The 17,293-nt window shown below is 34.4% G+C and overlaps 3 protein-coding genes and 1 long non-coding RNA gene across 9 annotated transcripts; 2 read left to right on the top strand and 2 right to left on the bottom strand.

Annotated features, from left to right (window-relative positions):
* Positions 1 to 213: 213 nt before the first annotated feature.
* On the bottom strand, positions 214 to 1,701 carry LOC145059683 (uncharacterized). The gene has a single exon (XM_079007494.1). It carries the CDS (start codon positions 1,699 to 1,701, stop codon positions 214 to 216), a length of 1,488 nt encoding a protein of 495 aa, XP_078863620.1.
* Positions 1,702 to 7,764: 6,063 nt separating this feature from the next.
* Positions 7,765 to 9,861, top strand: LOC145058862 (protein NUCLEAR FUSION DEFECTIVE 6, mitochondrial-like). Of its 4 annotated transcripts, none has more exons than XM_079006741.1 (4): positions 7,765 to 7,986; positions 8,294 to 8,415; positions 9,099 to 9,153; positions 9,667 to 9,861. In XM_079006741.1, the coding sequence occupies exons 1-3, from the start codon at positions 7,841 to 7,843 to the stop codon at positions 9,104 to 9,106; spliced, it is 276 nt and encodes a 91-aa protein (XP_078862867.1). In that variant the 5' UTR covers positions 7,765 to 7,840; the 3' UTR covers positions 9,107 to 9,153; positions 9,667 to 9,861. The 4 variants fall into 4 exon arrangements, with proteins under 4 accessions (XP_078862867.1, XP_078862864.1, XP_078862865.1 ...); XM_079006740.1 differs by lacking the exon at positions 9,667 to 9,861 and adding an exon at positions 9,351 to 9,594 and having other exon boundaries at positions 7,766 to 7,986; XM_079006738.1 differs by lacking the exon at positions 9,099 to 9,153.
* Positions 9,862 to 11,703: 1,842 nt separating this feature from the next.
* LOC145058329 (uncharacterized) lies at positions 11,704 to 13,772 on the top strand. 2 transcript variants are annotated; one of them, XR_013686343.1, is made up of 3 exons: positions 11,704 to 11,914; positions 12,008 to 12,209; positions 13,437 to 13,772. It is a non-coding gene; the product is annotated as an uncharacterized LOC145058329 (long non-coding RNA). The 2 variants fall into 2 exon arrangements; XR_013686342.1 differs by having other exon boundaries at positions 12,008 to 13,772.
* A 769-nt stretch (positions 13,773 to 14,541) lies between these two features.
* Positions 14,542 to 16,704, bottom strand: LOC145058111 (3-isopropylmalate dehydrogenase, chloroplastic-like). 2 transcript variants are annotated; one of them, XM_079006031.1, is made up of 7 exons: positions 16,392 to 16,704; positions 15,847 to 16,167; positions 15,596 to 15,757; positions 15,442 to 15,516; positions 15,249 to 15,358; positions 15,105 to 15,177; positions 14,542 to 14,924 (listed from the first exon to the last, which is right to left on the bottom strand). In XM_079006031.1, exons 1-7 carry the CDS (start codon positions 16,587 to 16,589, stop codon positions 14,910 to 14,912), a joined length of 954 nt encoding a protein of 317 aa, XP_078862157.1. In that variant the 5' UTR covers positions 16,590 to 16,704; the 3' UTR covers positions 14,542 to 14,909. The 2 variants fall into 2 exon arrangements, with proteins under 2 accessions (XP_078862157.1, XP_078862156.1); XM_079006030.1 differs by having other exon boundaries at positions 14,542 to 14,974; positions 16,392 to 16,699.
* Between the last annotated feature and the right edge of the window lie 589 nt (positions 16,705 to 17,293).

Below are 17,293 nucleotides of genomic sequence, written 5' to 3' on the forward strand. Positions count from 1 at the left end.
CAACAATAAGGATGCTTGATCAAATAAAGTGGTTCCAAATGGAGGTTTCCTAACAACAAAATCCTGAGGAAAAAAACATTCTATTCACACATTTTACACAAAGTATTTGGATTCATGTCATCTAACATATCACTTACAATTGTTGAAACACATTAACCAATCCAAAACACTAAAAGGTTACCACTTCATATTTACAAGAATTGACATCAAGTCTCATCTAACATCTCTAAGCATGGCTTTAAGCTCTCGTTGACCAAAAGGTTGACCCCTAGAATTAGCATCAATGGACTTCACAGACAAGTAATACATCAGCCATGCAACCATGAAATAAACCTCCATGAAAGACTGGAAAGCCATAGCAAACAACTCACCAAAACATAGTGTAAGTAGCCATCTAGTATTCCTCCCACAAACTATATATTCACAACACTTGAGTTCAGTAGCGGATTCAATCATTAAATATAGCAAATGCCAAACTTCTTGCACAACTTCATTCATATTCTTTCTTGAATCCGCCATAACTATCCAAGCACCCACATCAAACACAAAAGACATGAGCTTGTCCAATAAGAAACAGGATACCTTGAACTCATAAATCTCCTTCTCAAAACCTTTATCCCAAGGCGACATGATTGAAAATGGCATGAACTTTGACCAAACAAAGATCTTTAATTGGGAATATGGATCATCAATTCCTCCTAAGAACCAGAAGCACATGAGTTGAATGAAAACATCCCTGAAAACCCATCTCATTACAATGAAGCTTCCAGACAATCTTTCAACAGCCAAAGAAGAACCATTGGAGTAAGTAATGGCGAAAGAGTAGCTTCTCTTACAGGAATCATTCAGAAGCAATACGAATATAATCCCATGAATCTTAGTATAAGTAAAGACGAATAACTGAACCAAAAACCAATACGAAGCAGCGAAAGCAAGAATGAAAATCGTTATTGCAGTATATTCATGGAGTTCGCGGTCAAATCTCTTCAAGAAAGACTGGTAGTAGGTTTGACTTATACCCGTTTCGTTAAACGGTGCAGAATCGTTGATTTCTTCTTTCTGTATGATCTTGATTGATCTGAAATTCATCTTAGCAGTAGAACGGACAATTTCAGATGTCCTAATTCCGTTATCGGATACGAAATTGGAGAACCCCATTTGGGAATCGAAGGAGTCGAGTATGAGTGAGGTGGCATTCAATTGGTGATTGAAGGAGTTGTCTCCCGGTAAGAAATTATCGTCTACGATCCCGCCGCGGATGAGCTGGACGAACTGGCGGAGTGCGGTGGTTGTGGTGGAGGTCGTGGGATTGGGAGGGACGTTATCTCGATCTATGAAGGATTTTATGGAAGGGTTGTTATCGATGAAGGAAGTGAGGAAATGAGTAGCCATTTCGACACTACCGCGTAAAGAAAGCAAAAAGAAGGAAAGAAGGAGAATAAGAAGGAGGTTTTGGCCGGAGGAGAAGATGGAGGTGGTGGTTTGCTTCAGGATTTCTGGGGTAGTCCGGGGGACAATTAGGCGTGGCGGCAGCAGCCGAGGTGGTGGATGGTCGTTCATGGCGACGGGTTTTTCCGATGACTGATGTAAAACCCTTTTGAACTTGATTCCGAATTCAATTGACTTCTCTGCGATTCTTTGATCCTCTCCAATGGTGGGATGCTTCTTGATGAATCTTGCGAAATGAAGATTTGATAGCATGGATTTTCAGGTTGGTGATTATTTATAGGTCTTCTCTTTCCTTCTTTATTATCTTTCCCGTTATGTTGCGAGGGAAAGGAGAAGTCAATTAAATGAGTTGTGTATTATCGGAAGTGAAATGACCTTTTTTTGGGTAATAAATTATCATTTTAGTGTATATTAATATATATAATAATTTTTTCACATGATATATAATTAAATATATATTGTGGTTCGTTTAAAAAAAATCTTATTTCGACAGATTATTACAAATGTAACTGTTTACATCTTCAAAAAAATATTATTAAAATCAATTGTTCAAAAAAATCATTTAACTCACAGTTTTATATAAGATTAGGTTATAGTACAAATAACAATGGTTATAAAAATAATTAAATTTTTATAATAAAATTTATAATTATTAATCAATTATTTTCAATAAATTATTAATTAAATATGATTTTGTAGGATTTTCAATATACAAATACAATTAATTATTGACAACCATAACCAAAATCTATTCGAGACGAATTTAAATTTCTCCTAAAAATCAGGGATCAAATAAATAATTGTCTAACTTATTATTAATATCAATACTTTTTAAAAAATAAAAAATAAGAAAATGACAAGTGTTATTTTTATAGAGGATTTGAAAAGAAAATGTAAATTATGAGAAAATGACAAGTGACACTAATAACTACTATTTTATTAGTATAGAAAGATTTATCATTAAATTAATTTTTGTACATATTTAATCACTTCATCTTTTCAGTTATCATTAACTAATCGATCATCTTTTCTAGCCACCACACCCATATATAGATACATCTAGACATTTTTCTCCTGAAAACAAAGACATCATGGGAGAACCCATCTGACCATAATGAAGTTGACACTCATAATTGCTCATAAGATGTTTCGTCAAAACTAGCAGTGATGAAAATTGATGATATATGGTCCACTACCATGGCCTAGACAGCTCTGGAACGCCAACCTTGCCTGACGCTCCCTTGTCAGCCTTGTTGGGGACTCTCCTGCCGGCCCGGCCTTGCCCGACACGCGCTCGCCGACCTCGCCCGGTGCGCCCACCATCCTTTCCTGGTGTGCGCTCTCCATCCTTTCCTGGGGCGCGCCCGCTAGCCCCGCTTGACGCCTCCGGGCGGCCTTGCCCAACTCCTTGCTAGTTGGGCCTGAATTGGGTTGGCCCAAGGCCTGACCTAATTCCCCTTGACCTAACTATCCACTATAAATAGAATAGTGTATCCTCCATAGGTAGGGGGCTCTTCCCTTTGGCTCAGCCGCTACCTTAGACATCCCCCATGGCTCAACCGCCACCCTATACTCCGGCTGGGTGGCTCAGCCGCCACCCTCTGCCATCAGCCACCATACACTACCCCCAACACCAGCACCAAGATGGTTCTCTCTAGCTAAAGATAACCATCTCAGATCTACCAGATGATCTAACTTGACCGTCAGAGCCCGCTCCTGGCACAGTCCCTGGGGCGGCTCTAACGGCCTTGTCTGTTGTGACCTCGCAGATCTCTCTCCGACGTAGGAGTACATCCTCAGAGGAGGTGGTTGGAGCCGATGTCGCATCAAAACTGTTTCTCTCTTGTTGTTGCTCATGTTTTTATAGACATCGCATACATAATGTATGAGAACCTTCATAATTAACTTCTAAGATGTATAGGAAAATTAAATTGAGATTTCATCACTCTCTGGCTCAATCTTCATTATGTATCGATAATCCCAATGGAAAAAACCATAAGTCGGTGAGTTGTTAGCGGCGTTTGGTGGTGATGGTGAAGGTGAGATTGGAAGGAGGTATTTCGATCGATGACAAATTTTATGGAAGGGTTGTTATCGATAAAGGAAGTGAGGAAATGAGTAGTCGTTTCGACGTTACCGTGTAAAGAAAGCAAAAAGAAGGAAAAAAGGAGACACATACGGAGGTTTTGCCCGGTGGAGACGATGGCTGCTCATGGCGGCGACTTCAAGATTTCAGGGGTAGTCTGAAGGAAAATTAAGCGTTGTGGCAGCGGTAGCGGTGGTGGATGGTTTCTCATGGCGGCGGGTTTTGCCGATGACTGGTAATGTGCTATGATTCCGTTCAAAATTACACTAGACTACTACTCAAACTTATTTCAAACTTGGCTCCCAATTATTTGATCCTCTACGATGGCGGCATGCATTTCTTAATTGAATGTTGGGAAATGAACTAATATGAAGATTCAGTTTGGTGATTATTTAGGTCTTCCATTTCCTTCTTTGTTCTCTTTCACGTATCTCGTGTTATGTTGGCAGTGAGGAAGAAATACTTTTTCGAATTGCAATAACAGGAGACCTTTCAACAATACTGCAACAATTAATATGTGTATGATTTTTAAGGTTTTAGCGCAGTTTATAACTCAACAAAACTAAAAAAAACGTACTATAAAAACGGTCCTACGTTTTTTTTAGTTTTGATCCAAATTTTAACGTTTTTTAGATCGGTGGTCATTTTGAGCTAGTTTTGTTGTGTATTTGGTTAATTCAAAAATTGAAATGACTATAATGTCCTTAGTATATTTAATTTCTATTTTTCATTCATTCTTTTTTAATTTAATACTTATTTAATTTATTTTAATAATTTTAAAATAAAAAGAGGGCCTCTCTCTCACACTATCTCTCTCTGTCTCTCTCTCTCATAGTAGGTATATCCTATATGAACATTATTTTTTCTTTTCTTTATTCCCTCTCAAACTCATGCAGATTTCTTTTTGTTAGTGTATCATCATCGGTGCAACATAGTCTTATAAGTGACTATATATGTCGGAGTCTCCCTTCTCTCCACAATGGCTTTTTTAAAAAGTTAACATGGGGCTCCACATATATTTACATGGTATCAGAGTTGACGTCACACACCTCTGTGGCTCAACACATCCCTGTTTATCCTCATTGAGCCTCTGACTTTGAGGGGGACTGTTAGTCTATCTCATATCGGTACAACACGGTCTTATAAATGATTATATATGTTGAAGTCTTGCTTCTCTCCATAAAGGCTCTTTTGGAGATTTAATATGGCACTCCAATTATATTTACACTTTTTTTTGGTTTATAACTCACCCACAACACACACAACAAGTTCTTTTCTTTTTCTACTTCCTTCCCTAGATATATTATACACACATGTAGATTTATTTCCTGATCTCGTACGGTCGTACCCCCTTTTCATGTAGATTTCTTTCAATTGCATTTCGATAGAAATGGATTTTCAGGATCAATCCTAACGGTGCACAGGATGTTTCCTAAGAAGGCAAGCTCGTATGTGGCCGGTTGCTGCCTATAAACTTTGTCGCCCATAACTACTAGTGTTGCAACGACTAATATAGAAGACCCCTTTGAGGAAAGATTGAGCGGATATGAACACAAAAATTTGTAGCTTGAAATCAAATTTTATTTTTCAATTGATTAACGATGAGAAAACCCCATTTCACCTGATGTTTCGTTGATTTCACTATGTATGTGTGTGTTTTTTTCATTTATGGACAATTGAACTCGTCATTTTATTACAAAAGTGTTCATCAACGTTAATGCATTTGAAAACTACCGGGTATGTTAGATCATTAGAAAACGAAGCTAATTTGATTTGGAGTTGCAAGTGTTGATTTAATTACACAAAACACCACCAAAACCACACACAATCATGCACCTCGTTCATTAATCTCTATCTTTTTCGAGTCCCCATACATTTCTCTTTTCTATTTGAGAATGGAGTTACAAAGCCCAAAATCAAAAGATCTACAAATGCACGCCTTAAACCTCAACTTATTTGCACAAACCGAGGAGATTCACGAATTGAAATAGATATCTTAAATGTTAAAATTGATTCTAGAACACATGTAAATTTGTTGAATTTTTTACAGCCTAGTCATGAGAGAGAGAGAGAGAGAGAGAGAGAGAGAGAGAGAGAGAGAGAGAGAGAGAGAGAGAGAGAGAGAGAGAGAGAGAGAGATGGGTGCTCTCTTGTTTTTTAATTAATAAAATATAAAAATAAGTATTTAAATGTAAAAAAATGAGAAATTAAATATCCTCCTATTTTTGTTCCTACAAATCCTCCTACCAAATTAAATGATGATATTTGTCATTTTAGTATACATAAATATCATTAAATGAGCATTAAATGTGACACATGTCCTTATTTAATTGGGTAGGAAGATTTGTAGGAACAAATAGTAGGAGGATATTTAATTTCTCAAAAAAAAAATAAAAAAATAAAACGGCATTTTAGTCTTTACAATTTTCTGATGAACCAAAACCACAAGCAAATGCTTAAAAGGACCACAAATCCAAAAAAGTTGGGGATTTGACCAAAATCTAAAAAAAATACATACTACATGAACCATTTTTTACAGTTTTCTCTTATAACTTTTATTTGGATTAGTGTCACTCTATCCCAACCAATTTATAAGTTTTTTTTAAATTTTCTTTTTTTTTATTTCTTTTTAATCGAACGAATTCAACTTTTTAATGTTTAAAATGTCCATTTGTGAAAAATGAAGGGTTCACCCGGTGAACCCCTTCGTAATGATGAGGTTTATTAAGCCAAATCATTAAATGAGTTGTCATGTCAATTGATACGTACTAGACAATAATTGAACTAATGTTTTTCTTACCCTTCTTTCTTTGCAAGTTATGAGAAGTCTCTATCATTTTTTGACTTAAACCTTTTCTCTTAGTTTCTTCTATAAAAATGAATCTTCTGGGTTGTTTCTATGTTTGTTTACATAAAGATAGATCTTTATTTCCAATGTATTTTTATGAGGTGCCCTAAAATCAGTTACTCGGATGGAATAGATTGTCGGTTTGAAGATGTGAATTTTTCCGGAATGTACAAGAATGAATTTGTGGTTTTCTTGAAAGATTCACACATGAGAAATATGAGAAGGTGCATTATTGTATGCCAAACTTTGAGTTTCCTAAAGGGTTGAGGATAATAGCTACAAAGATCGACTATACGGATTTCATCGAGATAGGGTATGCTTGTGGTTGTATACTTCATGTGTACATAGATCTCCTTGGTGTGAATCTGCATGATTTACTTAATGATGAAAAAGCTGAAGTATTTAGTCTTGAAGACAATCATTCATGTGTTCATGAAGATTTGTAACGTGATATGGACATTAACATTGACCTAGATAATTTGAAAATAGAAGAGATGGATGATAAGGTTAACTTAAATGATTGCATTCCTATGAACAAAACCAATAATGACGTGTTTTTTAGTAAGCTCTACGCAAAAGTGAATCCAACCCCAGACAATCCACCTCATGAAGAGCCATATCTTCATATGCATGGCAATGAGGCAAGATTTGATGATGAAACAACCTTTAATGAAGATATCCACTAGAAAAAGCAGAAGCATGTGCTAAGTATGAGATTTGAAATTCCTAGACAGTTAAAACATATGTTGTATAATTATGATGTTGCTAATGGTTACCAGTTATGTTATAAAAAAATATAGCATGAGACTTTTAGATAAATGTTGTTTTGACCGGTGTAAGTTCAGACTGTGGGCTTCATGGATGAGTGAAGAACATTTTTTCCAAATTAAGTCTCTCATAGATTAGCAGAATTATAAAAAAAATTTCAAATTGGAAATTGTTAGCTATGCTTGGATTGGTAACCATTACACTAACACAAATTTTACACAAACAAAATTTAAGTGTTAGGCTACTTAGAAAAGATGTTAAAAAGAAATTTGGTATAGAAGTAGGTATATGATAATATATGAGAGCAAAGAAACATGTAATTCAGCTAATGGAATGAACATTTGTAGAACAATATTCAAAGCTTTGGTAATGTTTATAGTAGAATGCAAATCTTGCTCAAACAACCCGAACCGACCAGTTTGGATTGTGTGTTCGGTAGTTTTTTTTTTTGTTACAACTGATGGATTTGTGTATTAAAGCTTTTAAAATAATTTGGAAATTATATAGGTTATATGATATGATGTCACAAATTTCTATTTATTCTTATTTTATATTTATATTTAAAAGGAAAATAAAAACTAAAAGTCTAAAACCGATGTTGTAGGGTTTTAGCATCTTTTTGGCCCAATAACTCAAACCCGTTCATAGCAACGAACCAGAAAACTTCTACCTCACAAACTCGCATCAAAATGGCGACTGCAGCGGCTGCCGCTCGATCTATTTTCCGGTCATCCTCCGTCCGTAGCGCGGCGGCAAGAGCATCCTCCCAAGCCAAAGCTGCACGCTCTCCCTTTCGCATCGGTAGCCAGAATGCTCTCTCTAATCGCATTTTCAGGTAACACCGCCATTGAAACTCACTCACGCGCACAGATCTATCTATTTCGTAATTTGATTTTCCTTCCGTCAGAAAACCTGATGTTTTCGTTTTTTCAAGATGCAAAACAAAATTCGTTGACGCCTTTAATTGATTTGAACTTTGAAGTGTCACCCCAAGGATATAATCGCATTCAGTCATAAACATAAAGTTGAATCGTTTTATAAAAAACATCGAGCTAGAAGCTTGCGTAACTTCAATTTCCACAGCTTAATTTGCAATAGACGACTTATATATTTATTGTGTATTTTCATTTTGAATGATTCAGATGTCCAGCTGAAATGAGTGCCTGTTTGGAATCACTGCAACCTTTTCACACTGCCACTGCTTCAGCATTGATGACTTCGATGCTTACCCTTTCTCAACGTGGTTACGGCTGGCTCCCTGAAGGTAAAGTTCAAATTCCTATGAAATTTCATAAATGTCTTCAATTTGCGTAGTGTGTAAAGGACAGACTTTGATATATGTATGCCAATACTTTCTCTATTTACTTAGGTTTTATGATTCTAAATTCAGTCTCTTGCATTCTGGTATATGCATATGTCGAGATATACTTTAGGAGGTAGCATTTAAGAGGTGAAATGAAAATCTTTTGTCTGGTTATGGTGATTTGTAGGATGGTTTTGTATCTTCTATAGTATTATCTTTAATTTGACACTGTGTAATGTCATGTTCCTCCAACTTCTCCCACTTTTACAAGAGCAACATTTTATCTTTAGTGGTTCTATGTTTTCTCCATTCAATGCAGCCATTGACTGTTCTAATTGCTGCTTTCTACAAGTTCTGGAATCTCTTAAAGTCAATGTCTTTCTAACTGTTTTTAAGTCAATCTTGTTGTCTGCTCTTTAAAAAATCTTCTTGTGAAACCCGAATCAAGAGCCAATTTTGATTGACATTTTCTTTCTTTTTTCTTTGCTTTTGACCTTTTATCATATGCATCTTGTCACATATGGTGATCATGTGTTCATAACAACAATCCACTCTTCTTTCATTTTCGTCTCCTTTGGACCTCAATGGCTCTAGATTGGTTTCCTAATTATTGTTTTTTTTTCTTTTTTCTTTGTATTGATTAGGTATCTAGCAAAGCATCATAGGGTCTCTCCTTGATCTTCTTTCATTCAGTTTGAGGTATGTTAGACAATATTCATTAAATGGTGTCTTTAGATCACACTAGAGGATGTAATATTCTTTAAATGGTGTATATGCTAGGCCTCTATTCAATTTCATCCATGATTTTTGGCCAAAAATCGGCACTTGTGTGTTTTTTTAATGTTTTTTAAAAGGTGGCATCTTTTTTGATAAAGTGATACATGCTTCATTTGTAGGAGTTGACAGATGAAGATCGAGAAGCAAAGATGGAATGATTTGGATCTTTTTGTGTTTTTTTGAAAGATTTTGTTTGAATAGGAAACATATATATGATAGATCCATCAATAATGAATCGGAAACTTGTGACATGAGCACATTTAAGATTATGATGCGTGCATAATAGCATTTAATGTATCGAGTTTTATTAGCATGATATTCACAATTAAATTGTTTAATGAGATTTTTAGTGTTTTTTTTGAAGTATAATATTATATGAATAATTGCAATGAAATGATGGTGAACTTATTATGAATTGTATTCTTGTTTAATCAGCTTGCAATGACGATGTGTGATGAGTAGACAGAGGATCGAAGCAAAAGGTTTATGTAGAAATCATTAATCATGTATTTTCTACACTTTTTTTGGGCATATTTTCATAAAACATGAAGCTTTTGTCTTGTTGATTTTATTTGATTGGTGTTAATAACACTGAAGCCTGATGGCATGATATACAGAATATTTTGACCATTAAGATTTATTAAAATAAATAAATAATTGTTTCCATTTTAATAAATACTAACAAACTACAATTTAACCGTAAAATATTATACATTTATACAACTTACACAACCATTGTACTATTCTACACATCTTGCACAAACACAATTGAAAGATGAAATATTTTCATCTTCATCGATGATATGGTTTTCCAAACATTTGTTTAAGTGGCAGCCACCATGATGGATCAAGAATCTGAAAGTTGACTAGAACTACAATAAAGAGTGATTGTTACAATAAAGTGACTGAACGTGAATGTGAATTTTCCTACATATAGTAATAGATTTGGAGGATAATTATGAATTTTCTTCATTTGAGATGGGATGCTAAAAGTAAATGGGTTTGTAGTACCTGTGTATGGCCGCATTTCAGACGCATCAGATGAATATTTGAATGTATGTATGATTGAACAACACTGTCAACACAAGAATGTTCGTATTTCTTTTTGAATATGTAGTTGTATGAGAAATGTAGTTGTATGAGGCACATAAAGATAAACACGGTTTCGATGAATGTATTGGAAGCATTGATCGTAAGCACTAGACGTGTCATAGCGAGGTCAATTTGCACAAGGTGATTATAGAGTATCGACGATAATACTGGAAGCAGTGTGTTACAAGATCTATGGTTTTGGCATGCATGCTTTGGTAAGGTGAGGTCAAACAATAAGTTCAATGTGCTTGGTAGGTTGTCTTAATTCAACAATATTCTACAAGGTAAAACACCTGACTTTCCTTGGTGATGAAATACATTCGGAGTAAATGATGTGGAACCGGTCTTTGGATTCATTAAGAGCTAATGAAACATAATAAAACGTCATACATATGCTAATATCATTTTACATAACATGATAATAGAAGAAAATAATCTGACTATAGTTTGAATGATGCATTTCATTTGTCTGTATAAATTATACCCGATACCCCACACTACTTCGTAAGGTGGGTGTAGTGGGTATACCAATAGTCTAAATTGAAACAATACATTATATAAACATTAAAAGGCTAGGTCGGTGGTAATTTTCATGGATATTTCATATCCTATACTTTCTAAAGCGATAGTTTTTACCTTTACACTTTTTAAAATATTTTCTAAAATGACATCTACCTCTGTATTTCTAAAGTGACATTTGTCACCCCTATAAATTCAAGTTTGTAAAACAAAATTGCAAAAAACAGTTTAATCAAACATCTCTTTGATTAATTGGAAAAATAACTCAAAACCAATTATGTTTTTCTACACAATATCATGCTTCGATATCTATACATATATATACTCCTAAAACTACCGACTTGTAGAATTAAATCACAATTAGGAAACTAGAAACCGACTTGTTTATGATTTCCTAAAAACTAGGTTGGTCTTCAAGTCCTACTCGACTTAGGATTCCAAGAATCACCCCCGAATATCTAAGTCCTTCTAGAGAATTCTTCAACTCCGACCCGGTTTTAGAACACGGACTCGTCGCTGTCATCACGTTCTGAAAAATCACCTTCTCGTAATTTTTGGAGTCGTTCCGGACATTCAGACGCAAAGTGACCTGCTTTGTCACACCGAAAACAAATCACCTTAGATCGGTCATTTTCCCTATTTTTCCGATTTTTATCACAACAACAATTACATTTTTTGCAATTATTGGAATTGGGTTGAGATAAATCAAAATTGTTATTGGGTTTTTGTCTTTGTGGGCTATTATTTGATTTGGGACCATTTGAACCACCCGATCCAGCTGACCCAAATCCGGATCCCTTGTTTTGACTATATCCTCCCGATCCACCAGCCCCTTTCCATTTTCCTTTCGCTCCACCGTGAGACCTCGACGCACCAGCACCTCCTGACGACGACACTCCTCCATCTCTGGTCGATTTCACAAATAGCACCCTCGATTGATCATTCTCATCGGCATCCTCTTCCTTTATCCTTTCTTCATATGCCTTCAATCGACCAACAACATCCTCGTATCCAACAGTTTTCAGGTCAAGAACTTGTTCGAGGGAGGCTACAATATGGATGAACTTCTCCGGTAAGGATTTAAGAAATTTCTTAACCATCTTTGATTCTTCAATTGTTTCGCCAAGTGCTGCTGATTGAGACGCAATTTCGGACAACTTTCCAGCAAAGGTATCGATCGATTCTGATTCCATTATCTTCATTCTGTCGAAGTCAGAGCTTAGGGTTTGAAGGCAAGCCTCCTTCACTCGATCGACCCCAACATGACGAGCTTTGATCGCATCCCAAAGGACTTTAGCTGATTCGACATCACCCAGTTGCATAATCAACGATTCTGGTATTGCTTGGTACAACAATCCGATTGCCAGGTAATTTTTTTCATCATTACCGTCTGTTCCTGGATCAATCGATGTCCAAACTTTGTGAATTCTACTTTCATCCTCAATGCCCAGACGATGTAATTAGTAGAAGTAAGCATTGGACATACGACCGTGGTTGTCCCAACCTCCTTTACTTTCGTCGGAGGAGGCTGTGCACCATCTTCTCCATCTCCCCCTGTATCTGTCATGTTGACCTAACTCGTCAACTGGTAAGAATTGATTTCACAGCTTATTTTTTCTAGGCTCTGATACCAATTCAAGTTTGTAAAACAAAATTGCAAAAAACAGTTTAATCAAACACCTCTTTGATTAATTGGAAAAATAACTCAAAACCAATTATGTTTTTCTGCACAATATCATGCCTCGATATCTATACATATATATACTCGTATAACTACCGACTTGTAGAATTAGATCACAATTAGGAAACTAGAAACCGACTTGTTTATGATTTCCTAAAAACTAGGTTGGTCTCCAAGTCCTACTCGACTTAGGATTCCAACATAAATTTTATATTTTCTAATGTGGCAATTTTGACTCCTGCATTTTTTAAAATACTTTGTAAAACAACATTTTCAACCTTTATATTTTTATAAGTGACAGTTTTCAACCCTATATTTTTTAAATATTTTGTAAAATGATATTTTTCATCAATTTATTTTTTAAAATATCATTTTCACCACCTACATTTTGAATTTGTAAATGTCACTTTCACCCTCATTCATTTTCTAAACGTTCGTGTTTATCCTCAACAGACAACAATATATATAATTTGATTTTCATTAATAACTTTCGTTCGTTAACTTAAAAAATATAATTTATTATGTGTTTATTCTAATGTATGTGTCAGTATAAATTCAAGGCGGTCAATATATCAACATAAATTTATAGCTTTGGTTCGTTAATTTTTTTAAACTACTTGCTTTTTTATGTACGTATTAGTATAAATTCAAATTTCTCTATATTTTGATGAAAAGCAACGTCAGTGGTAGTTTCCATCGACAACAATCAACAACTCAAATAACAAAATGACAACACTTCATGGCTAAATAAACGCTTTTAATTACATATTGTAACACCTAGATCCTCGAGGTATGAAATTTGAAGTAAAATATGATTTTTGGGTAGGTTACGACGTGAGGGAGACACCGTCACATTGTGACACAATGTTGGTCACGATATGACATCTGATTATGAGCAAACCCTAATTTTCAGATTTGGACCCTATTTAAAGGAAGTGGGGAGCTAGAGTTTCCTCCGCCCTTAGCCTCCTTCGCCTCCATCACATGGGCTGGTCACGACGTGAGGGCCATCTGATGGTGATATGGACCGTTAACTTGTTGACCAAGATTGACTTTTGGTCAAATTGCTAGTTCTAGAGTATAAATTAAGGTTGGACCTTGTTTGATTCGATATGTGTGTTGTAGCACCGGTTACGTGGCATTGAGTTGTGGGATATTGATTTTGTGAGACAAATGAGTTTTCTCACTATAAATTGTAGGTTACTAGATTGTCTTTGTGACATTTACATAATAGACTGTGGTTGAATCACATCACCTATATGTAAGATTGTGGTTGGATCGCAACATGTGTATGTAAGATTGTGGTTGGATCGCAACACTTGTATATAAGACTATGGTTAGATCACAACACTTGTTTGTCTTTATGACCTGCATGGATGACCATAGTTGGATCATGGCAGGAAAAACTACAGTTGGGCTGTAGCACAAGAAGACCATGGTTGGATAATGGCAAAAAGGTTATGGTAGGGCTATAATCTGATAGTGATTGTTAAACTATGGTTGGATCATAACGTTCATATAGGGTTGGGTCCACTGATATGTATGATATGTAATATTTTGAAAAACTCACTAAACTTTGTGCTTATGAGTTTGTGGTTTAAACATTTTCAGATACTTCCGGTTACAAAGGGGAGGGTCCGACTTGATTTCATATTATCCATATGATTTTCCACATTAATAACTATTGTTTTACTCTGATGTTTGATATACATTTTTTTTTTATCATGATTGATTTTGAAACACTCGATATATGGATTTTGATGGTTTAAAAAAAAAATTATCAGTTTTTTTGGAATGTTACACATATGACAAGGATTTTTAAATTTTTTTTTTTGCCTACTTGTTCAATAATTTGAAAATACAAATTGAGCATATTTTATTTGACTTGTGATTATTTAAATATTTAGATGTCAACAAAGAAATCTTTACGTAATCACATTCCAACCTCCTTTATCACCACATTATGTTTTTTTCTATATTATCTTTAAATGCATCATATTTTCTATAAACCCAAATCATTATCCAAATCAATTTCATTTACTAACATCCTCACATTGTCTCAGTTTAAATGTTGTATTATCACAAAATGTGTCTAAAAATACAATAATCTCAATAATTTCATAGGGCATAGGCAACTCCTCACAAGTAGAAAATGTCAGAACTTGGGTGTCCAAAATGTGACATAAAGAAACATTTTGTGTTGTAGCTGTTAAACTCATGGTATAAGGTAAATTTATATGCACATGTAGGACTAGTTCCTCAAAGATGGTCAATGATTGCTTTTGTGAAATCCGAGGTTTTTGAAGATCCACCAAGATCTGCTGTTCTGTACTTTCCTTCTCCTATTGTTTTCAACACAGCTTCTTGTATCCTATCCGCTTTATCATTAATCTTCAAGTGTCTAAGCATTGATACACCACTCAATAACAAAGCAGTTGGATTTGCCAAATTCTACACATATTATATATATATATATATATATATATATATATATATATATATATATATATATATATATAATATATTAAATACACATGTTTATAAAATATAAATATATGATTTATAAATTAATAACTCTAACCTTTCCAGCTATATCAGGAGCCGAACCATGTACAGCTTCTGCAACAGCAATTCCTCCCTCCCCAATATTTAAACTACAAATCATCATCTCAAATTAATATAAATAATAATTTATGAATAAGACAAAAATATATATATTATATACCTTGGTGTTAACCCTAATCCTCCAATTAAACCAGCACAAAGATCACTTATAATATCACCATAAAGATTAGGCATCACTAACACATCAAATAAACCTGGATTCTTTACAAGCTACATAAACAAAACAACTTCATGAATCATAACTCTTGTTATTATATTATATATATTTTTTTCTTGATTATGAAAATTAATACCATCATACAGCAATTGTCAATCACAACTTCCTCATATGTTATCTCAGGGTACTTCTCAGCAACCTCACGACAACACTACAGATTTAAAAAAAAATATATATTAAATTTAGTGTAATGAAAATGATAAAAGCTTAAGTTAATGTTTAATTAATACCTTTAGAAATAAACCATCTGTTTTTTGCATGATGTTAGCTTTATGTATAGCAGAAACTCTTTTTCTACCATGAGCTTTAGCATAATGAAAAGCATATTCAGCTACTCTTAAACTTGCATGACGTGTTATGATTTTAAGACTTTCAACAACTCCCCTCACAACCTGTAGAAAGATCAGAAGTCACATCACATTGATTTGAATGTATCATGTATGATATGAAATTATGAATGAAGAAGATGATATGAACTTAATTGATGTTCAAGACCACTGTATTCTCCTTCTGTGTTTTCACGGATTGTGATGAGATTCACATCATCATATCGAGTTTTGTAACCAGGTAGACTGTAACATGGTCTGACATTTGCGTACAGATTCAGTTCTTTTCTTAAAGTGAGATTCAAGGAACGATGACCTTTTCCAATTGGTGTAGCCATGGGACCTTTCAATCCAACCTTGTTTCTTCTTATAGATTCTAGACTTTCCCATGAGACGAAGCTTTGGGTTCTGGGATCTACTTCTGTCCCTACGTAATGTTCTTCCCATTCAATTGGGACTTCTGCAGCATTGAATATCTGCATAATGAGAAAAGCAAATTCAACATACATACATAATTTGATTAGCGATTACTATTCTAAATTGAATCTATACAAGCTAACATGAAATTCTTAAACCCCAAACTATGCAACAAAAACCTAAAAATGAAAGAAATCAACAGCATAACAATAACAAAACTGTGTTAAACAAACAAGGATTACGTTTTAGCAATATATTGAGTGTAAAGAAGGCGGAATTGAACCTGTTTGACGGAGGTTGCGATCTCGGGACCGATACCGTCGCCGGGGAAGAGAGTGGCGCGAATGAGATCGGAGGAGCTAGAAGAATAGCTCCGATCGGTCGGAGAGAAAAGCCTGTTGGTAGGGTTCCTGAAGGTGGTTGTGAATACCTCATCCGCTGTGTGGATTCGGAGGAAACGTCTCGCAATCTGTAAGGCCATTGTTAACGACTTGCTGAAAGGAAACGTCAAGTGAAACGAAAGAAGTAGACTTCAGAAAGCGTCTAATGTTTATGGCCAGATAGAGCATCCAATTCCAAAGAATTCGAAAAAAGTCAACAAATTTTGGTCGATATCTTTTCAAATAGAAATTTAAAGTTGTTAAATCAAGATGCAAAAAACATGCATAGAAACTTAAAAAGAATTAAGTTGTGTAAAACACAAAGGTCATTGACCAATGTCATGCCAACCAAAATGCTTAAAATAAGAGTTACGTCATCTCTAATACATTGAACCCTTAAGAGTTCAATGGATTGTGATATTAACATTCCACTAATTATATCATTTAATCTATTAAACTTTACACTTTATTAAAATGGATTGTCATATTACCATTTTAATTTTTTTATATAAATAATATTAACAAATAAAACTAGAACATTACATTAATTAGAAATTTAAAGTTACAATTACTAAATATTAATTAAAGATTACAATTTAGAAATTAAAAGCTACAAATAAGATGTTATCTTTTTAAAATATTTTTAGGATTTATATATTTTTTATTGTTTAGAATAAAAAATTTATAAATTAAGTTATTGAATATAAACAAAATGAAGTATAAAACAAAAAATAACAATGTATAGTTTATTTTTTACAAAAAAAAATAAGTAAATTAACTTTCAATATAATAATATATAATTTGT

This window comes from Lactuca serriola, chromosome 6 (genome assembly GCF_051521515.1).
Source record: "Lactuca serriola cultivar US96UC23 chromosome 6, Lser_US96UC23_V15, whole genome shotgun sequence".
NCBI lineage: Eukaryota > Viridiplantae > Streptophyta > Magnoliopsida > Asterales > Asteraceae > Lactuca > Lactuca serriola.